Below are 27,425 nucleotides of genomic sequence, written 5' to 3'. Positions count from 1 at the left end.
TTATTATCATTAATTGATATAGGGGAAGATTGTTATGAAAATTATATTGACTAATTAGTATATAGAGAGACTGTTATAAGTATTATAATGATTATAATAATTAAAATTATATGCACGATGTTCATTAGTTTAGATGGAGATTGTGTTATAAATATTATAATGATTCATTAGCATAGGGGGAGATTGTTATAAATATTATAATGATTCATTAGTATAGAGGGTGAGTTTTATAAATATTATAATGATTAATTAGTATAGGGGGAGATTGTTATAAATATTATAATGATTCATTAGTATAGTGGGAGAGTGTTATAAATATTGTAATGATTCATTAGTATAGAGGGTGAGTTTTATAAATATTATAATGATTCAGTAGTATAGGGGGAGAGTGTTATAAATATTATAATGATTCAGCAGTAAGGGGGGGGGGGGGGGTATAACTATTATAATTATTCAATAGTATAGCGGGGAGAGTGTTATAAAAATTATAATGATTCAGCAGTATAGGGGGGGGGGGGGAGAGTGTTATAAAAATTACAATGATAAATTAGCATATGTATTATGTTCACTAGTATAGGGGAGATTGCTATAAGGTGACGTGGGGGTTCTTGTTTGTAGTTCTTGGTAACCATGGTTATCTGTATCAAGTTTGTTACCATCAGATAGGCTGCTGTAATTAGTTCCTGTTTCAATCTCACTGCTACTAGAATATGGAAGATTAGTATATGGAGAATTTGAGTTCCTGTTTTGTAATTCCTGGTAAGTATTATCTGTATTATTTCTGGATACATCAGACAGATTACTGTAATTAGTACCTGGTTCCACGTGAGTTATCGTTCTTGGATTCTCAGCACACGGATTATCAGGTTGTTTTATACACTTTAGTTTGCCCTTTCTGTAACAAAAACCCAAAAATAGGAAAAACATTTTTATCAAAACCCTAAAAAAGCTTAGAATTTGTAGGCATAACTACCCTTTAATCAAATGATCAGATTCTTATGGACGAAAATGAATAATATCACCTGTAAAAATATCAATTAACAATAATTTTACCTGTAAAAATATCAATTAACAATAATTTTACGGTAAAAATATAAATTGATAATAATTTTACCTGTAAAAATATCATTTAGCAATAAATTTACCTGTAAAACATCAAAATGTTACGTGTAAAAGTATCAATTGAAAATACTTTTACCTGTAAAGATATCAACAACATTTTACCTGTAAATTGATAATAAATTTACGTGTAAAATTATCAGTTAACATTATTTTACCTGTAAATTGATAATAATGTTACTTGTAAATTGATAATAATTTTACCTTTAACAATATCAATTTATAATGATTTTACCTGTAAAGGACCCCTAAAACTATGACCAGTACCAATGACAGAGATAAAATTAGAGCCAATACAATGATCACGGCATCTTTATCTGAAATAAATATTAATTTATAAACAAAAGTATAAAATCACTTTCAAGTACAATAAACTTAAAATATTAAAGCCGATTGTATTTTATGTATTGTTTAATGGTCGAGAGCGTGACATTAAGTAATATATTGTAACAACATGAGGGCCGTGAGGCCCGAATGTTTTTACAATATATTACGCAATGTCTTAAGCTCGAGACCATTAAACAACTTAAAATACAGACACTTGCACGTGCTTTGCAATGAAATACGTCACTCGAGTTCAATATTTTACCAAGTGACGCTTGGCACATTGCCCGTACGGTTATTTGAAATAATGGTACTCCAACATCAAAGGATGACGTCACATCTGTATTTTATACCGACATATCGCCCAGTCTATGACATTCCTGTTTGATAGGCGGCTACAAGTTTTAATCGGGGATATCACTAGAAGGCAATGCTATGGATATAAATTATACTTGTTGCCATTTATGACATTGCGTTTTGTGCCGTGTGAGTTAATATAGCACAAGCGAGTACAGCCGTACTATGCAACTTGGAATGGTGACGCCATATCTAAACTAGAAAATTCGTCAATCGATGTTCTGTTGTCCAACGAACAATATTACCAAATGAATTGAACTATTTCCTGTTTCAAAGACAAATGAAGGGATTCATAGAGTTGATCATTATGAAAATACAAGGCGAACTTAGCGAGATTTGTAAATATTAAGACATATGATGAGTACTAGAAAGACCATTTCCACAATGTCAATATTAGAACATTATTAATCAGAAAACTGATATTGGTAATAAGAACATAGGTGAATTTTCTATCACGTGTACCGACAATAAACCGACGATTATACTGCTACTTTCATTTATAATATTTTACTTCATTCAGTTAAATTTACCGTTAGCATCTTGTTGTATTCCATTGTCTGTTGGACTGGTTGATGGCTTTGATGTTGGACCAGATGATATTTCCGGTGACTGAGTCGGTGTTGGACTAGGTGATATTTCCGGTGTCTGGGATGATGTTGGACCAGGTGATATTTCTAGTGTCTGAGTTGCTGTTGCACCAAGGGATATTTCTGGTGTCTGAGTTGATGTTGAACCAGATGATATTTCCGGTGTCTGAGTCGGTGTTGTACCAGATGATATTTCCGGTGTCTGGGTTGAACTTGGACCAAATGATATTTCTTGTATCTGGGTTGTTGTTAGAAAAGATGACGTTTCCAGTGTCCGAGTTGATGTTAGACCAGATGATGATTCTGGACCATATGAAGAAATATTGTAAACTGTTGTAAAAATAGCAATTGTACTGGTAGAACGTAGATTTGTACTTGCATCTGGTCGTGAAGAGCTTGACGATGAATCAAATGGCGTCGTCAAACCTGTACCTGAAAACGTGGAAGAGGATAAACTAACTTCCTAACTACACTCGTCGTGAATCGTTTTTCAAGGGATCCTTGGTAAAAGGGATCGCCTTTCCGTGCTGCAGCACCGACAAGGGGAAACCTGATTAGAAAAGCCTGAAGAACTTCCGGGCCAACACCGAGATGGAGCCAGAGACCCCCTGTTCCAGTGCCTTACTTGCTGCCCCATCGTAGATTCTAGGACCTCCTGTTATAGTGCCTTGTTGGTTTCTGGGACGGGATAACGTTTCTCATCTGGTGACTTTGATATCTTTTTGAGGCTAGATCGATAAAGTTTCAAACCAAACTACGACTTATGATTTACTTATAGTAATTGAACACATCAAAATAAAACACAGCAGCAATTACTGAATTTTAATCAGATCTACGTTTCCAATATAGTTCTTTTAAAGTGTAATACTGATAGTCATACAGTGAGAAAGAACTAAAACTACTGAACACATGTAATCTTGGGGTTTCCAAGTTTTCGTCGAATCCAAATTACCTGACATGCATTTTTGTCAGACATTATATTCCATATATATTGTTATAGTATTAAATGTTTACCTTGCATTTCAACCCATAGTTTTAATATTTACCTTGTATTTCAATCCATACTTGTTGTGCCACATTGCGAGGTGCCCCATAAGTGGAATAACCTATGGCCGCTCTTTATCATTCAGATTGCTAGGTAGTGTAGTGTTATATCAATATTCATCCCATAAGAAGAAAGTTATTGCGTATGTAAGAGTGTGGTGAAAGGAATAAAGAACGGAAACCCCAATTTAATACCCTCAACCCCCCACCATTAATTTGTATGGTAAGGTGTAAACAGCATCATTAGATATTAGCTCACCTTCAATGTTAATTTCAAGAAATATGAAAATTGGAGATGGGTTTAGCGTCCACTCGACATAAACTGAGTCATTTTGGGACTAACATTTGGTTCAATTTTACTTAAATAATTCGCTTGCGCGTAGGGGCCTGTAGCAGTGGGGGGAGGGGGCGGAGGACCCCGAGAAACCAATGATGTTAGACAGGCGATCCAACTCCTTGTCACGTACAAGCGGGGAATCGAGCCCACTTGACCCAATAACAGATATTATGATCTAAAGCGCATGCTGGGATGTTCGGAACTTTCTACGATTATATATGAGAGAGAGAGAAATGGGGTGTATGTAGCACCATGAGTCTTCTGTCTGACGTGGAGAGCGTCTATGGGAAACCGGTCGCCACATCCTACGTATGACCCATGCATCTTTTCTTACTACATATTTCTGTAGCCTTGTGATCGTCTAGGATTTGTCTCTAGCTGTCTTTACTTCTGCTTCACGTTGTGTATTTACTTCTCACAGTTTCTTAAGACGTCTGTCTTACCAGGAATAATAATGCATAGTTCGCTTCTACATTTTATATAGCATATAACTGAATACAGGTATACAAGCATAGCACAAATTACAATACTATATAGCTAAAACCACTTCTCCACCCTATCCAGCCTCTCGGCTGTCTAGGAACTCAGATGTACCCTCGATCTCTGGAATCTAATGCAAGTCTGACTTACAGGGTTCCCCGGTTTCTTTTAAAGGTAAGTGAATATCATGCACAATAACGCGTGATCATGGCCCTGAACTTGTGTAATTAACAAAATGATTGGTTACTTTAAATCAAATGATGCAATTAGAATAATTCCACTAACGTGTAATTCTGGTGGTAAATGAGTGACATATGTTTTCGATAAATAGCTCTTTTTTATGTGTCAACTGTCAATTACAGACTAAGTTGATTTAAGTATTTTAAGTACATATCACATATTATGCGAATATGTTATTTCTCGAGCAAAAATTCTACTAAAAGTATTACATTCTTCCTATCCTTTAAGACTTTTTGCTCGGTATTGGGTAAAAGATCCCTTGAATCCTTTACAATAACCATACCAACATCTGTAGAATTATATAACTATTCATAAATGTAGCAGAAATCTAGAAAATCAACATATATCACCTCCCCCACTTGCAAGATTTATGCTAAATGAACAGGTAGGAGACTCTTAAAACTTCTTTGTGCTAAACCCTATAATTATTCATGCAACAGGCAAATATCAATGATACTATACTATATAACAAAACTGAAAACACAAACACACATATAATCAAAAATCAAAAATCAAGAGTTGCATGCAAAAGTTCTCCAAAAAGTTCATCACTGTAAAATCCTATGAAAATTCACTAAGCCCAAACACAGACAACACAAATTGTCTTTTTAAAATCTTCAAGTGTCCTAATTTCAAAACACTATAACACATCACGTAATGTTTATAAAGTTCAGGTTTCACTTCAAATTCTGTCTCAGGAAATGTCAATTTGGTAAACTGGTAAACCATTTCTTCTTCTTGGATTTGTATTGGTCTGTTTCAGCTACCATAGTATCAAGTTGAAACTTTCTATTTTTCTCTTCTAAGTATGGGTTGTACAATTTTATCCGTCAATCAAACATGTCATTGCCATCAGACCAAGAACTAACTATTACTATTTTTTTTTTAAACTTTATTTTCATATTAATCTAACATTATTATTTCGAAAATTATTTGTAAATCTTACTCGTAATTAAAAGTAACTTTATTTAAGTATTAATAAACTTTGATGTGTCCCTTTAATTATAAATCTTCAAACTTACTTTGACCTTATGACCTGAACTCGATCAGTAATTTTATAATTTCCGTTTCTGTTTTAGAATTCCTACATTGTTATTTTATATTTCACCGTCAGTAATGTGACCTTTTTGACCTAATCATTATAATCCACCATTTTGTATGTTAGTCAAAAACCAATACATGAAACACGCCCATGGTTACTTATTCCACATTAGTATCACCTAACACGTTATTTAGAATAGAACTGTCAATCAAATATGGCCAGTATATGAATGACATTCCATTTCATCCTACAGTTCCTATTCCATTATTAGTATTACATGTATATAAACATTATTTAGAATCATGTTCAAAGCAAGTGACGTGCACTTCACTCCCTCGGAACACCAGTCTATATTCTATAAACAAAACAATTAGAACATACCTAACTATATCCTATATATTATATTAATGCAATCCGTGACTTTTACACACGTCAAATTTAACACAGTGTTAGAACCTATTGTTTATAATAATTCGACCTCATGTCAAATTACACATTCTAATCCCTGCGTACATGTCGACAGCTTAAAGCAATTAGCAGTATATATTAAACGTTAATATTACGTTTCTAAAGCAAAAATTTAATTACATAAAATTATATACGGACAAAATTTACCGTATACTCCACTTTCCTAAAAAGTGTCATATTCTTAACTTAACCTCCTTTTAAACTCGTATTAATGACTTTGCGATAATCTCACAATTTAACGAGCCTATAATTTTAGGGTTTTTTTCCCAGGAAAACTATAACCAACATCCCTAGATTAACCATATGGGATTTTTTCTTTAACCTAACTTTTTAATCAAAAGTTAAATTACAACAACTCTAAGGCCTGGACTAAGGGCCTCAAAATTATATAGTTAATTAACCACACATACGAACGACACAAAAACACAAATTAACGAATCACAGCAGAAACCACGGCCAACTAGGAAACTAGAGTTAATCACTCACAAATTTCATCCTTAGCTCTGCCTTCTTTTCTACTGCAACCCGGAGACAACATTAGTTCCTTACTTTATTCCCTATTCCGTTTCCTTATTATTCCTTAGTTATATCAAAACAGTTTTTTTAAACCTACTCCCTAAACTTTCTCTTTAACTTTAATTTTACTCAAATTTACTACAGGTCATGTTAACCTGGCAATATACACACCTAACCAGTGATATTATATTGTTTAATATACCTATCAATCAAAACTTATGAATGACTGTAATTTATTCTCTATACAGTTAAATTTTAAATACTTAGTTTCTAAACAGATTTTAACTTTAAAGTAATATTATGTGGTCTTTAAACAAATTTAACACATTTAATTTTCCAAACAAAATGTATTTACGCAATTTTTCGAATATCTCCACCAGATTTTTTTTTCCACCAGACTTTTTCTGTTGCTGGATTGTACAGGTTTTCTTCTTCTTAACGTCTTCCAAATCAAATAATATGTATTCTTCTTCTAAAGTGACTTCTTACCCCAAAGGTCGAAACTGCGTTACGGTATCAAATTAGAATATGTAAGACTATGCAGTGACTGGTTAGATGTGGAAAATATTACGAGAGAACTCCCCACATCCAACGTGTGATGCATACTCTCTTTTCTTCTAATCTTCTTCCAAATTTTCTGCTTACCCTAAAGGTCGAAACTGTCACGGCAACCAAATAGAATATGTATTCTTCTTCCAGGTTACTTGATCTCGTAGTCACGTGCACCAAATAGAATATGTAGCACCATGAGTCTTCTGTCTGACGTGGAGAGCGTCTATGGGAAACCGGTCGCAACATCCTACGTATGACCCATGCATCTTTTCTTACTACATATTTCTGTAGCCTTGTGATCGTCTAGGATTTGTCTCTAGCTGCCTTACTTCTGCTTCACGTTGTGTATTTACTTCTCACAGTTTCTTAAGACGTCTGTCTTACCAGGAATAATAATGCATAGTTCGCTTCTACATTTTATATAGCATATAACTGAATACAGGTATACAGGCATAGCACAAATTACAATACTATATAGCTAAAACCACTTCTCCACCCTATCCAGCCTCTCGGCTGTCTAGGAACTCAGATGTACCCTCGATCTCTGGAATCTAATGCAAGTCTGCCTTACAGGGTTCCCCGGTTTCTTTTAAAGGTAAGTGAATATCATGCACAATAACGCGTGATCATAGCCCTGAACTTGTGTAATTAACAAAATGATTGGTTACTTTAAATCAAATGATGCAATTAGAATAATTCCACTCACGTGTAATTCGGTGGTAAATGAGTGACATATGTTTTCGATAAATCGCTCTTTTTTATGTGTCAACTATCAATTACAGACTAAGTTGATTTAAGTATTTTAAGTACATATCACATATTATGCGAATATGTTATTTCTCGAGCAAAAATTCTACTAAAAGTATTACATGTAACGCCCATTCGACACAAACTAGGCAATTTCGGGACTAACATATGGTTCAATATTATTTCATTAATTCGCGTGCACATATGAGTCTTTAGCAGTGCGAGGAAACCGGTGGACCCGGAGAAAATCCATGAGGTTAGGCAGTCGACCCTACTCCTTGTCACGTACAACCGGGAAATGGAAACCACGCCAGTTGGCTGAATGACAGACCTTATGATATAGCGAGCACACGCTAACCAATGGGCTATCCACAAACAAACACATGTTTTTGGCTAAAGTTTTCAGTTTTCTTGAAATATTTATATATTTTACATCACATTTTACTAATATGTCCCGAAGAGGCTCAAAAGAACTGAACATGTTAGCCAAAAACATGTGTGTTTTTTTTTCTTTTCTTTTTCAACGGAATTTTTTATAACATCCACATACACCTGTTGTATATCCTACTATATGTAGCGAAATTTAGATAAAGCATTTTACATACCTGTCGTGTAACCCTACTATATATATATAATATACACATACGACCGTATATACATACCTGTTGTGTGTCCATTTATAGATAACATAAACATATAGGCTAAATTAATATAAGCCATTTTGTGAATTTCAGACGTTGGCATGTTAAAAGATGTTCCTATCCACGTTTTATAAGTAGGTTTACAAAGAAGAACTTTAATGAAATAGAATATCGGGCGGTCGCGTGTGAAATGATGCTCCTATTTATCTTCTATATCATTGTTCACAAAGAGGAAGTTAAATTAAATAGAGTGTAATGCACTGCATATTATTTCAAACCATAACCGTAAATTAAAAGCTGAATTACACAGTGAGAGAGAGAGGGTGATATCTGAGATTAAAAGGCGTATGGCTCTATTCCTCGGAATCTTGAATGGACCTAAATGCGAGAGAGAGAGAGAGAGAGAGAGAGAGAGATGGGGTTTAACGTCCACTCAACACAAACTAGGTCATTTCGGGACTAACATATGGTTTAATTTTAGTTCAATAATTCGCTTGCGCTTAGGGGTCTTTAGCAGTGGGAGGAAACCGGAGGACCCGGGGAAAACCCACAAGGTTGGACAGGCGATCCTACTCCTTGCCACGTACAACCGGCGATTCGAAACCACGCCAGTTGACTCAATGACAGGCCTTATGATACAGCTAACCATTCGAACATCCCCCCCCCCCCCCGCCCTGGACCTAAAAGCACAAATCAATGTAATATGAATGTATATACAGTGATATATATTCAATTATAAAAATATTTATTGTAAGTTCTAGTCATTTAGGTTCAGTGAAATACATGAACAGATCAATTTGAACGAAAGTCCTTTACGCCTGTTTAGTCAATTCTACACGGTTTTTTTTTCAAATTTATTATTTTGTTGTTTGTGAATCAGCCAACCGATTACTTCCGCATTGTCTTATACGATATGTTTTTCTGTGTTGATTACAGGTTTCATGTACTGATATTAAAATGTCCATTGTGTCTTAATGCTAGCAGGGGGTGCTGGGGAGGGGGCTGAATGGTTAGCACGTGCATGGGCCGTCACACATGGGGGGGGGGGGATACGGGGGCGGGGGTGTGTGAATATACTTGGACCCCCCCAAAAAAATTTACATAGTAGGCCCAAAAACTCCTATTTATTTACAACAATTATTAGGATTAGTTAAGATTCTATCTGTATAAAACCTGTACATATCCCAATATTGGTTTATACGGCTAAAATAAAACACAGAGATAATCATCCTGGAAACATGTGTGAAGTGAAAAGTACCCGTGTTCCATAAAATTGTGTCTAGTTAGCCTGTCAGTAATATTTTGTTAATTTTTTTCTGCCACTTATCGGAGTGAATCGCATGTAGGTACCCAAAAACATAACCGCCTAAACCAAATATTTATCGCCCGCTCAGACAGAAACGTAACCATAATGAAAGACACCATGGCCACATGGTGTTTGTTTATATTTTTTAGAGGTTTTAAAAAATGGGTTAGGGTTAGGGGTTAGGGTTGCGCCCCCCCCCCCCCATATATATTTCACGGCTACGCCTCTGAGCACGTGCGCGCTGTATCATAAAGTCTGTCATTGAGTCAACTGGCGTGGTTTCGAATCCCCGGATGTAAGTGACAAGGAGTAGGGTCGCCTGTCTAACCTCGTGGGTTTTCTCCGGGTCCTCCGGTCTCCCCCCCCCCCCACTACTAAAGACCCCTACGCGAATTATGGAAAACAATTGAACCACATATTAGTCCCGAAATGACCCCTAGTTTGTGTCGAGTGGACGTTAAACCCCATCTCTCTCTCTCTCTCTCTCTCTCTCTCTCTCTCTTAATGCTAGGTTCCCACTGTCGTGCGACGCGTTACGTTGGATTGTCCCTACGGAGTCCTCGATCTGGTATACGTGCAGATACGTGCGGATACAATCAACATGGTTGCTACGACTGAAAATAATATATGATAAGACCTGATAGGATCATCACGATTACTCCACGATTAAAACCACGATTTCAATCATAGCGCGAATCGTTATAGTGGGAACCTAGCATTAATAATTGATGTTAAGATCCCATATTTTCACGGCAAGATAACAACATCAATATGGATTGAAATTGATCAATATTGAATTGTAATTAGTATTTACAATTTCTAATATCATGGACAATTTTGAGTTAGGGATTGACGTGTTATTTTACCTGACTGGACTTTGTTATTCCTTACTATTTCAGGTGTGACAATGACAAGAAAGAATGCAATTTGACAATATGTTGGTAATACATAACACACCTGCGCCAGGACAGTGTTCAGTAAAAATTACCGCGCGGTCTGCGTCTGAACAATGTTCAGTTTTAAATATTACGCTCACTGTGCATATGTCGACTATCTTATGCCACACCCCAACGACTTAAAGTTAATATTAAATTAAATATACTATTCATTATTTGTAATAATATCGTCACATATCGTTGTAAATGTGATATTAAACATGCATTATGCATGAGGTAAATCTGTCTATTACAGGCCTTTCTTTAGGTCTGAAATGTCATATAAACTATTAATTAGACATTTATTAACATGACAAAACCATAACAATCTCTCGATGCCATCTTATGGGTCCGATTTTCATTGGATTGGAATCTGATCTGCTGTTCAACGTCCGTTGATGATTAAATGCAAAATTGGATAATCTACGCAAAATCACCAAACGATCACAGTATCATGACATATTAAAGTTCCTTGTTGATTACAATACAGAAGGAGGAGGGGCGATTGGTTTAACACGTGTCAGATAGACCAAAATGTCGGTCATTAAGTCAAGTGACGTGGTTCTATTTCGTACAGTGGCTAAGTGGGTAAGACGCTGGCTCGCTAGCCTGGAACTCGTGTGTTCGATCCCTGCATTGGCCGAGTAATTTCATCTAGATTTTCCGACGTGGTTCCCCCCTTGTCAGTGATGCAGGATGGAGGGCTTGACAAGGACATCTGTCTAGTCATTCGGATGGGAGGAAAAACCGAGGTCCCGTGTACACATTGGCGTGCACGTAAAAGATCCCTTGAAAGTTGGAGTTCGGTTTAAGAGTAGACCGTAGTGCCGCTGTCCGGGCAAAATTTCCCTCATAGCACGTGCACTATATGACGTATGCCCGTCTTCATTAGCCCAGTTCAATCAGAGCAGTAGGACGTTAAACCCCATTTCATTTCTATTTCCTGCAAGTACGTGGGTTTTCTCCGGGTCTTACGATTTCATTCTAAATACCACTACGGGCAATTGATTTATTGAAATAAAATTGAACGATATGTAAGTCCCGAAATGATCTAGTTGTGTCGAAATGACGCTACACTCCATTTTTTGTTCGCCCCCTTTCTCTGTAATATACAAGCAAGTCTCTATTTAATGGTGTAATATAATATCGTATTGTTGAGTAAGTATACCTGTAATACACGACAGGTAAAGGTTATCAAGATCGTGACAGTTGCATGATAAATCGTGGGGAAATATTAAATCTAACAATAGGCTAAAAACAGTAGTAGTATATACTTCCCTGTTCACTTTTAGTCTTTAAAGCATCCTAGTAAAAGATCATATATTATATGTTTATTGCGTGTGAACATAATGAGGGTTTTAGTGACCATCCTTGCTTACTTCCATTATATATTGTATTTTTATGGTAAGTTAATGTGTTTATATTGTACTGTATAATAATCAATGTGTTAAAACTGTACTGTATAATAATCAATGTGTTATACTGTACTGTATAGTAATCTATCCACTGTTAGTGGCTCAGTGGGGTCGATCCCGGTGTTGATCATGCGTGGTTTTCCATAGGCACTGGGTTTAGTGTGGAGTGCTTGAAAGTGTCTAGGCGTTCGGTTGGGACGAAAACCCGGGGTGCAGTGTACAAGTTGGTGCGCATGTAATAGAACCCTTGTCGTTCATCCGAGACGAAAATCTCAACCTCCTTTACAAGTTTATAATCACAGACTACAAACAACTACACCACCCCCAACAACCGCTGAAATTATATTTACTCATAAACAAATAAATGGACAAAAACTATGGATTGAAATACAAGGTAAATATTCAAACTATGGATTGAAATACAAGGTAAATATTAAAACTATGGATTGAAATACAAGGTAAATATTGAACCTAAAAATATATCTGACGATAAACCAAACCCCTGGAAAACGTAAGGCTACAATTATTCTGATTAATTAAGCATTTTCACTAATGTAAACAGGCATATATTTATCTTTGGCAGATAACTGCATAAAGTAGCGACCTCTCCATGAGGACTATTACATGTATTTTCATAACGCCCATGAGATACTCGAAAAACAAAGATGGCGGTCATTTGCAAAATTGTCGAATTTCGGGAAACGAAACATCACTTTCTATGATAAAATAACACCAAAAACATATATTTTAATTTTCATCTGAATCGGACAAATATTGAGGGTACTAGAGGGTCCACAGACGTTGTACACGATTCACTTCTTGCATAAAAGGCAAGGGCCATAACACTTGTAGTTGCTGTCTGATACGAACAACAATCGATATGCTCCAAAATCCTTTGATCACAAACATTTATCGTAAGTTTCAACTGAATCGGACCGACAAATATGGCCGCTGGGGGAGTGCGGGGGGGGGGGGGCACAATCCACCTAGAATTATACATAAGAAACAGGGGCAAAATCCAAGGAGTTGCAGTTCGAAGCGCACCAAAATTGAATTTATCCGAGATATGTTCGACATAAGTATCATCAAAATTGTGACTGCTAGATTGTCCACAAATAGATATGAACGGATTTCATGACGTCCTGGCGTTCAGACATCCGGACTGGTAGACATTTGCGTCAACCTTATTCGTCTACAGGGAACATTGGCATATAAAATTTCTCTCAATCGGTCTAGTAGGTAGAATTTATATGAAAGAAAACAGAAAATGAAAGCCATCTTGGAAAATGATGGCCTTTTTGAAAATTTCTTAATATATTAAACAGCCCCCCTTCCATGCTTGTATCCAACTTTGAATGTTTTTTATTTACTACTTAGCTGCTCCATTATTATGTTTGAAAGGGACAAGAATTACATTGTGCAAATGAAATGGGGTTTAACGTCCAACTGTTAAGCTCCGACTGCGCTTATATAGACTGCCAAGGGTTCTTTTACCAAGGGTATTTCGTCCCATCCGAAAACTAGAAATTATGTAGAAACATAGCTCCACTTTCCATAAAACTATTGTGATTATAATAAATAAGAAATAAATTTTAAGTCGTTGTTTGGTTAAAAAAAAACAAAAAGAAAAACACTTTATACAAATAGAGATGTATCAAAGTGACATTTTTATTCGGGGTGTCTGAATGGAATTTGGGAACTGACCTAGCCTATATAAAGTAAAATCCTTCTCTATAAATAATATATGGTTCAATTTTGTTTTAATATTTCGCTTGCGCGTAGGAGTCTTTAGCAGTGGCAGGAAACCGGAAGACCAGGAGAAAACCCACGAAATTGGACAGGCGACAATCGGAGATTAGAAACCACAGCATGTGACTCATTGACAGACCTTATGATGCAACGCGCACGCCTTAACCATTCGATCACCCAACCCTCTAATGCAAAAGAACAAATGGGACATAGTTAAAATGGCAAACACATACACATTATATAGATATAATAAAATGGATGAAAATGTACAGTATATATTATAGGTTATATCTATACAAACATACATAAACATTATACTACTAAATAACATTGGAGAACAAGCCAGAGTTATACATAAATTGAAAATGAAATACTACTTGATCGAGATTAAAATCTGTTTGACATTGAGTGCATGTAAAAGAGGCCTTGGTGTTCGACGGACAAAATTTCTCTCATGGAACACTGTCCGTCTTCATATTCCAGGTTGGTACAGAAATGTAGAACGTTAAAGTAAAGGTAAACACACGATTCATGACTTGATAGGAAACGATATCCAATTTTTCTTTGTACTAGTTGAAGCAGGTAATGCCAAAAAGTAAAAGTAGACAAACGATTCATGACTTGTGTTAAGTTTATACCCTTCCTCTTAATTAGGTGCAGGTTTGACAGGTCTTTGCAACAGAACAACTACAACAAGTACGCCTTTATCTTCTACGAATAGTGACATTACTTCCAGTAAGGCGGCTGATTCCCCTACAGAAGAAAGGACAATTACCAGTTCTGCACCCAACCATACAAGTACAGCTGTATCTTCTACCAATGCAACTAATCATACAGAAAATACAACAGTTTCCAACACAGCCAACAGTCATATGATATTATCTGAAACATCCAAATCACCAACAAGCCCAACAGATAGTAAAGCACAACAAATTGATCACGGTAAATGTAACAGAATAAAACAAAATTAAAGTGAAAGTAGGAGCAGAACTGTTTGTCTGTCTGAGGTCCAAATGATATAAATCACACCTACGTCCTTTTTCCCATTTTCCCATTAACTGAAGAAAGTAAAATTATAAATGAAAGTAGCAGTATAATCGCCGGTTTATTGCAGGTACACGTGATAACAATACATCTAGGTTCTTATTACCAATATCAAAAACAGTCAGTTTTCTGACTAATAACGTTCTAATACTGGCATTGTGAAAGTGATTTACACACGTTGCGTTTTCTGATTAATATTTTCTAATACTGACAATGTGAAATTGTCTTTCGTGTAATAATTAACTAAACACACCTGCATTCTTATCACGATAAACAAAACATTAACCAGGCCAACAGAGATCGGAGCAGACCAAACTGATAACGGTAAATTAAACATAATATAGCCGGTTAATCTACGATCCGTGTGATAGGAAATAAACGCATATTAGTAATGACAATTAACAAAAGCATTGAACTAATAATTAATATATTCTAATATATTGACATTGTAAATATGATCTTCCTGATACTCGTGTAATGTCTCAAGATTTACAAACCTCGTCGTTCATAGTATTATCATTCTTGTTAGCATCGATCAAGGGTAACATGCCAACCAGTGTTATTCTTGCAGCCATGCTCTAGAACCTCACAAATCCTTAACCTGTCTCTGCTGTGTATTGAAATATTGTTATTCAACAATAGGTTGCTTTTGTTTAGAGGCTTCAAAAAAACGACAGCAATTTTACCAAATATATGCATCGCGCGCCGCTCCTCAAAACCGCCACTCAGCTTCGTGTAACATTTACTGCTGCCTTCTGTCTCCAAAAGCTGACCGACTGGTGCCACTAATGATTCACCAAGCTAAGTTGATTTTGTTAAAGATTTATGAGTAGTAACTTGTGTTAGACAGAACAAGAACCAGCATCTTGAGTCTATTTTTGTTTCCGTCAAATTTGAAATCAAGCCTATTCTTAATTATTTTATTTACCTTAAATTTGCCTTCTACAATGACATCTCTAGAACTCACCCCCCTCCGTCAATATGTAATACAGATACCGCTGTAGGTTTGAATATCCAATACGGTTTTCAGTCATTGGACGATCTATTTGCCCAGTCGGGTTTATATGGAAAATTGATAGACTTTTTAAAAGAGGCAGATTTTAATTTAACTTTTAATTTTCTGCGATATATTAAATAGTGATCTGTGATATGAATTTAGATATTTAATAGTGATCTGTGATCTGTGATATTATTTTAGATATTAAATAGTGATCTGTGATATGAATTTAGATATTTAATAGTGATCTGTGATCTGTGATATTATTTTAGATATTAAATAGTGATCTGTAATATGAATTTAAATATTTAATAGTGATCTGTGATCTGTGATATGATTTTAGATATTAAATAGTGATCTGTAATATGAATTTAAATATTTAATAGTGATCTGTGATCTGTGATATGATTTTATATGTTTAATAGTGATCTGTGATATGATTTTAAATATTTACTAATCTGTGATAATTGTTAACATTTTGGAATATTCATGTATTTTTGTTTTTCAAATTAGTCTGGAGCCACGGTGGCTAAGTGGGTAAGACGTTGGCTCTTTAACATGGAGGCCGGGTATTCGATCCCTGTATTGGTCGAGAAAGTTCATCGGAACTTCCCTACGTGGTTTCCCCATGTCATGTATGGCGAATGCCCGTCTTCATTAGACCAGTCGGAGCAGAACAGTAGGACGTTAAACCCCATTTCATTTCAAATTAGTCTGTCTAGAATAATTTACCACGTCTTGCGCAGTATACTCCGATTAGTGCTGACGTGCCATTAAACATATCATTTCAATTCTAAGAAATAAGAATAAATTTATTGTTTTCTTTTTTCTTTTCTTCAGAAATATTTATAATAATTGGCTGTTCTGTTGGTGGATTAGTGTTGATATTATTAATACTAATAACTGTGTGTGTTGTATTCAGGTGAGAATTCTTTTATTGTTTTAATCTATTGTATATATACTTGTATAATCTGTTAATCTATTGTATATATATATATATACTTGTATAATCTGTTAATCTATTGTATATATATTGTATCATCTGTTAATCTATTGTATATATACTTGTATCATCTGTTATAGTCGATAAAACAGTAGTCCGTAGCGCCACTGTGTGGGCAAATTGTCCCCATAGCCCATCTTCATGAGGCAAGTCGGAGTATTAGAACTTTAAACCCCATTTCATTTCATTGTTCACCTTAGTTTTAAATAATGGATCGTAACCTAGTTAGAAGTATTAAGGTTGCCTTATTGTGCCGGTATATGATCAGAATCATGAAACGTAAATGTTCATATATTTAATTTACTGGTATTAAAAAACATAGGACAGTCCGGTTCGAGTTTGGGCTAAAATGAGTTGAACCCATCGACTCTATTGCAAATAATTTTCTGATTTTATATTTTAGAATACGAAGAAACAAAGCCATTTACCATCATCAGAATCTTGATGTCCGTGTACACATTAACAATACTACTCCACCTTTTTTCGTACTGGATGGTCCTGTCTTAAATAAACAGGACCCGGATGATAAACAGGGTGATATCAGTCTCAATCCATCTCCCATGGCAGCCAGAAATATACCAGAATGTATGGTTGTTAATAAAAATGGAAAAAGATTTAATGTGGCTGGTGGGAATCCACCTAATCAAGTAACCAAGAGGGAGGACACTGATGTGTCAGATGTGGAAATCCTAGAAAATGATCTGTACATTCCATACGAGTTATGTAACAATCCAGATCATCCTGGTCCATCTCCAGCTAATGTTACATCCACAGATCGGGCATCTGGAGAAATGGAAATCCTAGAAAATGATCTGTATATTCCATATGAGTCATCCAACAATCCAGATCATCATGGCGCTTCTCCGGGTAATGTCAGTCTCAATCCATCTCCCATGGCAGCCAGAAATATACCAGAATATGCGGTTGTTAATAAAAATGGAAAAAGATTTAATGTGGCTGGTGGGAATCCACCTAATCAAGTAACCAAGAGGGAGGACACTGATGTGTCAGATGTGGAAATCCTAGAAAATGATCTGTACATTCCATACGAGTTATGTAACAATCCAGATCATCCTGGTCCTTCTCCAGCTAATGTTACATCCACAGATCGGGCATCTGGAGAAATTGAAATCCTAGAAAATGATCTGTATATTCCATATGATCCAGATCATCATGGCGCTTCTCCGGGTAATGTTACATCCACAGATCGGGCATCTGGAGAAATGGAAATCCTAGAAAATGAGCTGTACATTCCATATGAGTCACCCAACAATCCAGATCACCATGGCGCTTCTCCATCTAATGTTACATCATCAGATCGGCTATCTGGAGAAATGGAAATCCTAGAAAATGATCTGTACATTCCATATGAGTCACCCAACAATCCAGATCACCATGGCGCTTTTCCATCTAATGTTACATCCACAGATCGGCTATCTGGAGAAATGGAAATCCTAGAAAATGATCTGTACATTCCATATGAGTCACCCCACAATCCAGATCATCATGGCACTTCGTCAACCAATGTTAAACTAACAGATCGGGTATCTGGAGAAATGGAGATTATGGAAAATGATTTATATGTTCCTTTTGAGTTATCCAGCAATTCATATCATCGTGTTGCTTCACCAACAGATCGGGCAACCGGAGAAATGGAAATCATGGAAAATGATTTATATGTTCCTTTTGAGGACTCGGCTATTAAAATTTCGACACCTTTGAAAAATGAAATAAAATGAAATGGGGTTCAACATCCTACTGTTCTTGTCATACTGGGCTAATGAATATGGACCTTTGAACAGTACTGTGAATGATAGTAATTCTGAAATTGGGACTAATCAAGACTTTGCTACATCTGTAAATCCTAGAAAATGATTTATATGTTCCTCTTAAAAACTCTGATAACAGTATATAAAGGATTGTATGTCTTCTTTTATATCGACCATTACCGTGTACAAGGTGCTTGCTTTTTTTTTTGGTGTGGGGGGGGGGAGAGAGATTTCGACTCATATAGAATTACAAATTCTTTAGTAAACATTAGCGGCCACGGTGGCTAAGTGGGTAAGACTCTAGCTCGCTAGCCTGAAAGTCGCGTGTTCGATCCCTGCATTGGTCGAGAAAGTTCATCGGGATTTTCCGGTGTGGTTTCCAGGACGGACGTCAAAATACTATAACTGTGTTATCTCCCTTTAACAATATTGATCAACTCTAAAATTACTTACTATACCGAAATATAACATTATGCGAAGAATTCTTTGTAAAAAGGAGAGATAATATATTCTCCCTGTATATTTAATCGATATATTAATTGTATATTTTATCAATATATTGTACATAACATGCCAGTTTAATAAAAACAATAATTGTAAAAAGTGGGCTAGCTAGGACCCCGACTAGTAATTATCTCCCTTTGACTTCAATGTTAAAACTACAATTTCATATTTTTAAGTTATATTTTTAAAATTTATTGAAATAAAGCCTTAAAATAGATGGTATCCATAAACCGTCCTACCTTGTTAAAGAATAATCCTATTAATCCTATAATTCACTCTTGCCAGCTGAGAAATTGGCAAAAATATCATTTTCAACTTCAAATTCCAACGTTTGAAGGTAGCTAATGCATGGAGGCAATAGGAAAACAAGGGAGGTAATTGTGTTATTATTTCCTGTGTCAATGATTTTTAAGGGTGGGAAATAATGCCCATGGTCGTATAATAGTGAGTTGATAACCTATTGTTCAAAAGACATAGAAATAATTATGTTTTGACTTTCTTAGAAAATATGAAATTATCGCTTTAAATCCATGACATATCTTGGCTAAAATAACACCTTTTTTCATTTTTCGATGATCCTAACGGCAAAGAGCCCAACATGTCACATTGATCTGAATAAGGGGGAGAATGGGGGGGGGGGGCTATTTCGGTATTTTGCTAGGCCTGGTCAGGGGAATCTATAGGCAGTGGCGTCATTTTAGCAGGCGATCACCCTAATTCCTGATCCTTTCGCACCAAAATCATGAATATTCACCAAAAGCTGGCAGAAAATAAAGGAAATTCTTGCCATCCGTCCATAGGCTGGTGATTGGCTAGCATAAGTTGTTACCTGGGAACCATGTTTTCTAACGTTAAAAACTATAGGACTCCACCTATAAGAAATTAGGTTATTTCAGTTCAGAGAGAGAGAAATGGAGTTAAACGTCCACTCGACACAAACTAGGTCATTTCGGGACTAACATATGGTTTAATTTTATTTCTATAATTCGCTTGCGCATAGGGGTCTTTAGCAGTGCGAGGAAACCGGAGGACCTGGAGAAAACCCACGAGGTTGGACAGGCGACCCTACTCCTTGTCACGTACAACCGAGGATTCGAAACCACGCCAGTCGACTCAATGATAGACTTTATGATACAACGCGCGCACGCTAACCATTCAGCCATCCACCCCCCCCCCCCTTATTTCAGTTCAAGGCACTTGTTGACATACATTATGCAAGAGCTAAATCTGCCTATTGCAAGTCTTTATTGAGGCTTCAAATGTTATAGAAATTATTAATTAGACCTTTATTTACATGACAAGCTCAAAATCAACTTTGTGGGCCCTCGGGTGGCTTGGATAAAGCTAGAAATGGTTCCACTATTGATGTCTTCCGCCTGACTCCAGTAGTGGCTCGTCCTAACGGCGTTCCTTTGCGCAAGATTTTTAGTCAAATGACTACAAAAAGGTTACTGGCCTATAGCTCCCTTAATTTACGCATAAACTGACCCAAAACTGTACTGCACATAAATTAACATATAATAAACTAATTCCCATTGAAATAAAGGTGAACCCTTACCGCATAAGTATGTGATTTGATGAAACTCAACTGCTAGGCGAAATTTCTCGCCAACCGAACTTAAAATGTCTGTCCAGTCAGAAACAGCATGCGCACTTCATCTCACGTGATCATACGTCACTTTCCATATATGGTTTCATGACCATAATTATATGCTAATGACTTTAGCGTGGGAAAAATGCCCGAAACAATAATAGACCTCGTGTTGCGGAGGATGGGTATTAAGTTGATTATTGACTATGTTGTTCAAAAATCTGATGTAATGGGCGTTTGGATTTGGCAAATCTTTAACATTTATTATGATCCCATTAGGTTTAGATGAGGTAAGAATTTTTCGTCAAAAGTTGACAAAAATAAATGAATGAATGAATGAATGAATAAAATGGGGTTTAATGAATTCATTTTTGATAATTAATTTTATAACTAAATATTCCTCTTCCAATACCTTTTTAATGGTCTTGGCTATTTTAGCCTTACCCATAACCCTTGTAAATAAAGATTTTTTAGTAGCTGGCTTGCTGCTTGTGAAAGACTTCCCACAGTTGCAACATTCATCTATTTTGGACAAAGTCTAAGTTTAGTTTCGATTTCAAAGACCAAAGACACGTGATTCCTGTCATTGACAGCTCAGTTAGTTTCGATATTCTCTGATAGTACCTTGAAGAAGAAGAAGAAGAAGAAGAGGGTACCTCTTCGAAACGTTCGTGTAACAATATCTGACGATGAAAACAGTGTTAGTGTCTCTTTTATTTATCAACTTTAATAGTGGTCGAGCGTAGAATCACGGCCTTATATGGAAAGCGATGGCCGGGTTAACGCGTCGCGGTATTTGGCGAGATTTCAACCGGCCTGTGTCATGGCGGCTTTCACATTATAAGAATGCATCGCTTTGAAAATGTAGAACTCATTACCACAATTACTTATTTCAATACAAACTGTAATGATATGTGTTGACAATTGTGCGTGTGAACCTATTCGAACTTGCGTAAGGAGTCTTAGACTGTATCAATTGAAGCTTGAATTTAGACTGTCGTCCATTTAAATTTAAATCAATAAATGGCGGACCAAGCTAACGTTTACCGTTAGTCACTGACGTCACTACTGGAGACTGCCGATGAAGGGTCTTCCAAGCGAGGTTACCAGAGCCATTGAAAATGTTACTTGATAATCGAGAATATATGGGTGGAGTTATCGTCTGTCAATCAAACGATCGGCAATTCTCGTAGACGGTGCGGATACAGTTGATGTCTACTAGTATTTCTAGTCCAAACTCTTTGACTGAAATTTTCTTTTCTTATCATCTTTTTTTGAATTATGGCCAACGGTTTATCACACTCTTAACTAATGTATCATTGATTCACCACATATGTTTCAAATAATCGTGGAGGATCACGGTGGCTAAGTGGGTAAGGCGCTGGCTCGCTAGTCTGGAGGTCGGGTGTTCTATTCCTGCATTGGCCGAGAAAGTTCATCCAGATTTTCCGGCGTGGTTTCCCCTTGTAAGTGATGCAGGACGGAGGGCCTGACAAGGACAACTTTCTATTCCTTCGGATGATACGAAAAACCGAGGTCCCGTGTATACATTAGAATGCACGTAAAAGATCCCTTGGCAGTTGGAATTCGATATAAGAGTAGGCGATAGTGCCGCTGCCCTGGCAAAATTTCACTCATAGCACATTGTATAGCGTAAGCCCGTCTTCATTAGCCCAGTATAGGAGCAGAACAGTAGGACGTTAAACCCCATTTCATTTCATTTTCAAATAATCGCCGTGGTGGACTAATCCTGATTAAACAACACGAGTCGTCGATATACGTTCTAAACATAACATTCTCTTCATTTCTGAGGGGTTGGATGGCCGAATGGTTAGCACGTGTTTATTTAGGACCGAATAAAATTGTTTGTAATAGTTTAAATTGGTGCAATAAGATAAACAAAATTAAACAACTTCTAGGCTAATAGAGCAGACGACGTATTCCCCGCGCAGGTAAAGTTATTGTGATTACAGTCCCTCTTGTTATGAAGACTGTGGTATACAGCGAGCGAGTGTCTTACCGTTACCAGACGCTGTAGAGTGTGAAATCACATCACTTATCAATAAATGTCTTTGACGAGGCAAGTCGTCCTGTGTTAAGTACACATGTCTTGTTAAAATAAAAGCAGACGGTGTAGTCCGATCGTTAATGTAAATCCGTCGGCTTTTCGGGTAGAAATCGTGGAATAAGCTTTATTTTGTAGGTTTTGATGTTTGATTACCAAAAAACAATGTTGACATTTTTTTTGAGTAGGTCTTCACAGTATGGGAGGCCATTATTTGAGGGTAGTCATTTTGCGATAATATTCCAAATTATTTTTTATTTTCACCTTATTTATAATGTTATCGACATATTAACTGTATTTGGCAATGTATTAATATTGGCGGCATTCATGACTATTTCTCATATTGTTTTCCATCGTTTCATGATGATATTTCCAAGATGGCGCCCATTTTTAGCGGGAAAATCCGTCGATGTGCTGATTTCGATTAAGTAGTTGTCTTTGGTGACAATATATATGTTTTCGGGGAGGCAGATTCGATTTCTGTGATATACAACTACGTAAAATGGTCGTATGTTCACCAATTTAGCATATTTCCAAGATGGTGGAACGTTTTCTAAACACATTATTAGCATTTATTTATCATCGATTTTCCTGGGAAAGTAAAGCCTATTCCTGGCATGAAGGCAAAAAGAGCATAGCGGCAGCGTGGTGCTTACGCCACGTGCCCATCATGCGCCTGCAAGGACCACACCAAGCGCTTACTACAAGATCTTTCTACGCCCATTGCCAAGATCTGGCTGCGCGAAAAGTGTTCCCACCATGATCTCACGGTTACCAGTCCGACCGGGATACTTTCTCACCACACTCCAGTAACATGCCTACCAGGCGTAAGGCGTTCTCTCTTCATGCCTATAGAGACTGTGTCATGCTCACCCGTCCTCATTCACTTTCAAAGCAGAAAACAAACAATAGTCAAGCAATCAAGAACATTTCATACTTTTCTTGAGGTTTCCTCTTTGGGTGCTAGACTGGAGCTGATGGACGAGGCTCAGTATCTTCCCTATATATACATAAAGTTCGTAACAGCGTAGCAAGCATATGGCCAGGAGCTTCGTTCCAGCCTGGCAGCAACGTGGATGATAGTGGTGGGGACGTGGCTGTAAATGAAATACTTGCTAAGAAGCCCTCATAGCATAGATTATCTTATCAACTGACTTCCAAGATTAAAGTAGAACGAACATGTGGAATGCTATTGCGCTGGAGTTCAACTACTACATTGTTGGATAATATACCTAATGGGTAAACTCGGCACAGTCTTCCAGGAACATGCTACAAGCTTATACATAACAGAATTGGATTCAGAAACCTTTACAGTAATGTGTTTAGAAAACGTCCTGCCACAAACAAAAATATGCTGAATGTGTGAACATACCCCCATTTCACGCAGTTGTAAATCGAATCTGCGCCCCCGAAAAACAAATATTGACACAAAAACGCGACAACGTAATCAAAATCAGCACATCGTCCCATTTCCCCGCCCGACATGAAAGCCATATTGGAAATATGCTAAATATGTGAACATGTGATAATTGTACACAGTTGTAAACGGCAAAAATGGAATCTGCTCCCCCAAAAATATATCTTGGTGCCATAGACGACTACTTATTCAATATCCGCACATCGTTCCATCTTCCCGCCAAAAATGGCCGTCATATTGTAAATGTGCAAAATAATCATTTTACACAGTTGTTACTGACCGAAATGGATTCTGTGCCCTTGAAAACATATATATTGACACCAACGACGACTACTTAATCAATATCAGCACATCGTCCTATTTTCCAGCCAAAAAATGATCGCCATCTTGGAAATATGCTAAGTATATGAACATGTGATCATTTTACAAGGTTGTAAATGTCAGGAATGGAATCTGTGGCCCCGAAAACATATATTTTGACACCAAGCACTACTACTTAATCGAAATCAGCACATCGTCCGATTTTCCCGCCAAAAATGGTCGCCATCTTGGAAATATCATACTGAAATGATGGAAAACAATCTGAAGTATAGTCATGAACCCTGCCAATATTAATACATTGCCAAATCACAGTTGATATGTCGATAACATTATAAATAAGGTGAAAATAATAAAATAAGTTGGAATATTATCGCAAAATGGCTACCCTCAAATAATGGCGTCCCATACTATGAAGACCTACTCAGAAAAAATGTCAACATTGGTTTTTTGTAATCAAACTTCAAAACCTACAAAATAAAGCATATTCCATGATTTCTACCCGAAAAGCCGACGGATGGGAATTATGTAACAAACCGAATCCGACTGTGGCTTAAAGGACAATATTGGTGCCAGTCATTATCACATATGTGATAGAACTGGTTAAACACGTTCCAAATATTATTTTATCACAGAGATCATTGCTACGATAGATGCGTAATCAAGGAAGTGACGAACGAAAACACGAGTTATCCCTCTACATAACTGAGTGAAGTGACGAGTGATACATGGGCGAATTTCTTCTCACTAATAATTTTCCCATGTATCTGTTATCACCCGTCACTTCACTCAGTTATATAGAGGGATAACTCGTGTTTTCCTTTTGCGTTCGTCACTTCCGATTGTTGAAACATTGATTACGCATCTATCGTAGCAATGATCTCTGTGATAAAATAATATTTGGAACGTGTTTAAAGTTACAATTTCATATTTTCTAAGAAAGTCAAAACATAATTATTTCTATGTCTTTTGCTCAATGGGTTGTCAACTCACTATTATACGATCATAGGTGTCATTCTCACACTTAAAACTCAATTACACCGGAAATAATAACACAATTACCTCCCAATTACCTCCCTTGTTTTCTATTCTCCACCATGGAGTAGCTATCTTCAAATGTTTGAATTTGAAGAGGAAAATGATATTTTTTGCCAATTTCTCAACTGGCAATAGTGAATTGTAAGATTAATAGGATTATTCTTTAACAAGGTAGGACTGTTTAAAGATACCATCTATTTTAAGGCTTTATTTTAATAAATTTTAAAAATATAACGTAAAAATATGAAATTGCAACTTTAACCAGTTCTATCACATATGTGATAATGACTGACACTAATATTTTCCTTTAAATCCTTTTGCGTTTTATTCGCCTAATTTATTATCTAAAAAAACATCGTTAAAGAACAAATAAAAGCCAGTTTATATACTCTTCAAAAAAAGTAGGGGATATTCAGAAACAATACAAAACTGCGGAAATGCACTGCTGTTTTTATTAGAGGTAACCAGTGTATGTTAATAACAGGCCAATTGCCTACACATGAACATAAACGGTTCATATGGGCGGCTTATCTGACGGCCCTATTTCACTCGCAAAGAGATACACCGTCAAAAGTGAAAATGGACGTTTTTGATTTTTATCTTAATAATGAGTAATTGCTCCACCAATCCTCCAACATTCAGGAATTCGTCGTTGCATGCTCGTAATCCGTAATCAACCGTCCAATCACGATTTGGGGCAATCTGACCCACTCCTCTTGCAGTGCCACGGCCAATTCTTGCAGTGTTGTCCTTGACGTTGACGTTGACGAACACGTCTCTCGATCAAATTAAACGTAACACACTAAAGGAAAGATACGCTAAACAGTAAATCTTATGCAAGAACCGATAGGAAAGCAAACATGGATAGATAAACCAGCACGCGGCAGTTTTTAACAACCCTTCCTTGAAGTGTAAAATTTGACAATGAACCCCTCCGACGTGTATGGCGCTATTGCGTGTCGCATGTGCATCTCAGTGGTTCTGTTGGGGCGATACGATCTTCATCTGTGAATATACTCTCAAAGCATGTCAAGTGTCCATGACTATTTATCATATCACAACCTGCACAGGTATTCGCATTTCAATATCCCTACTTTGAAGAGTATAGATTATAAATACTTTAGCCAGTTGTACACCAATCTGATTAAAATTATTCGCTATATTTTGACGTTGTGGCGGCGTCCTTGATGTTCAACAAACTAAACTTGATCACCCAATCAACAACCTTAATCTCCTGACCACAAGGGGTTTATCAATTGGTGAGATTAACAGAAGTTATATGTCTTGACAAATCTAGTCCGAATTGAAAATAAAAAGAAATACTAATACAGGATCACTCTAAATTTAGTTTTTCTCCATTTTCTAAATAGTTGGTAAAAAAAAAATATGTTATTTTCTTAGTGATTGGATTGATCCGTGTTTTATAACAAAACATGTCACATCATATCTTACAGTGCTGGCTTTAAAATGTTTCATTTCATCGTATTCAACGCTCTAAAAAGAGTTTGTTGCATTCTTTGCTTCAGTTTCATATGTGCATACAATATTTTCGATAAATGAAATGAAATGAAAAGGGGTTTAACATCCTACTGTTCTGCTCCTATGCTTGGCTAATGAAGACGGGCATACGCCATACAGTGTGCTATGAGGGAAATTTTGCCCGGGCAGCGGCACTATCGCCTGCTCTTATATCGAATTCCAACTGTCGGTTTTTCGTCTCATCCGAAGGACTAGACAGCTGTCCTTGTCAGGCCCTCCGTCCTGCATCACTGACAAGGGGGAACCACGCCGGAAAATCTGGATGAACTTTCTCGGCCAAT

General features: G+C 36.6%; 2 protein-coding genes across 2 annotated transcripts; one reads left to right on the top strand and one right to left on the bottom strand.

Moving 5' to 3' along the window:
• Nucleotides 1-344: 344 nt before the first annotated feature.
• LOC126816203 (uncharacterized) lies at nt 345-8,624 on the bottom strand. Its single transcript, XM_050542480.2, has 4 exons — nt 8,476-8,624; nt 2,331-2,819; nt 1,355-1,436; nt 345-895 (listed from the first exon to the last, which is right to left on the bottom strand). Exons 1-4 carry the CDS (start codon nt 8,555-8,557, stop codon nt 535-537), a joined length of 1,014 nt encoding a protein of 337 aa, XP_050398437.1. The 5' UTR covers nt 8,558-8,624; the 3' UTR covers nt 345-534.
• Nucleotides 8,625-12,009: 3,385 nt separating this feature from the next.
• LOC126816168 (uncharacterized) lies at nt 12,010-19,387 on the top strand. Its single transcript, XM_050542418.2, has 4 exons — nt 12,010-12,099; nt 14,514-14,801; nt 16,741-16,822; nt 17,307-19,387. Exons 1-4 carry the CDS (start codon nt 12,045-12,047, stop codon nt 18,640-18,642), a joined length of 1,761 nt encoding a protein of 586 aa, XP_050398375.1. The 5' UTR covers nt 12,010-12,044; the 3' UTR covers nt 18,643-19,387.
• Nucleotides 19,388-27,425: the final 8,038 nt, after the last annotated feature.

This window comes from Patella vulgata, chromosome 3, assembly GCF_932274485.2.
Source record: "Patella vulgata chromosome 3, xgPatVulg1.2, whole genome shotgun sequence".
In the NCBI taxonomy this organism is placed as follows: domain Eukaryota; kingdom Metazoa; phylum Mollusca; class Gastropoda; family Patellidae; genus Patella; species Patella vulgata.
Note: the sequence above shows the minus strand (reverse complement) of the source record. Positions and strands in the feature narration are given on the sequence as shown.

What these genes read in the sequence shown, in the direction of transcription:
- LOC126816203 (XM_050542480.2), bottom strand. Translation starts at nt 8,557, where the DNA reads ATGCCAACGTCTGAAATTCACAAAATGGCTTATATTAATTTAGCCTAT. An exon ending in TATAAATGGACACACAACAG is followed by an intron (nt 2,820 to 8,475) that starts GTATGTATATAC and finishes CCACGTTTTCAG; the next exon opens with GTACAGGTTTGACGACGCCA. An exon ending in AATACAACAAGATGCTAACG is followed by an intron (nt 1,437 to 2,330) that starts GTAAATTTAACT and finishes TATTTATTTCAG; the next exon opens with ATAAAGATGCCGTGATCATT.
- LOC126816168 (XM_050542418.2), top strand. Translation starts at nt 12,045, where the DNA reads ATGAGGGTTTTAGTGACCATCCTTGCTTACTTCCATTATATATTGTAT. An exon ending in AGCACAACAAATTGATCACG is followed by an intron (nt 14,802 to 16,740) that starts GTAAATGTAACA and finishes TCTTTTCTTCAG; the next exon opens with AAATATTTATAATAATTGGC. An exon ending in ACTGTGTGTGTTGTATTCAG is followed by an intron (nt 16,823 to 17,306) that starts GTGAGAATTCTT and finishes TTTATATTTTAG; the next exon opens with AATACGAAGAAACAAAGCCA.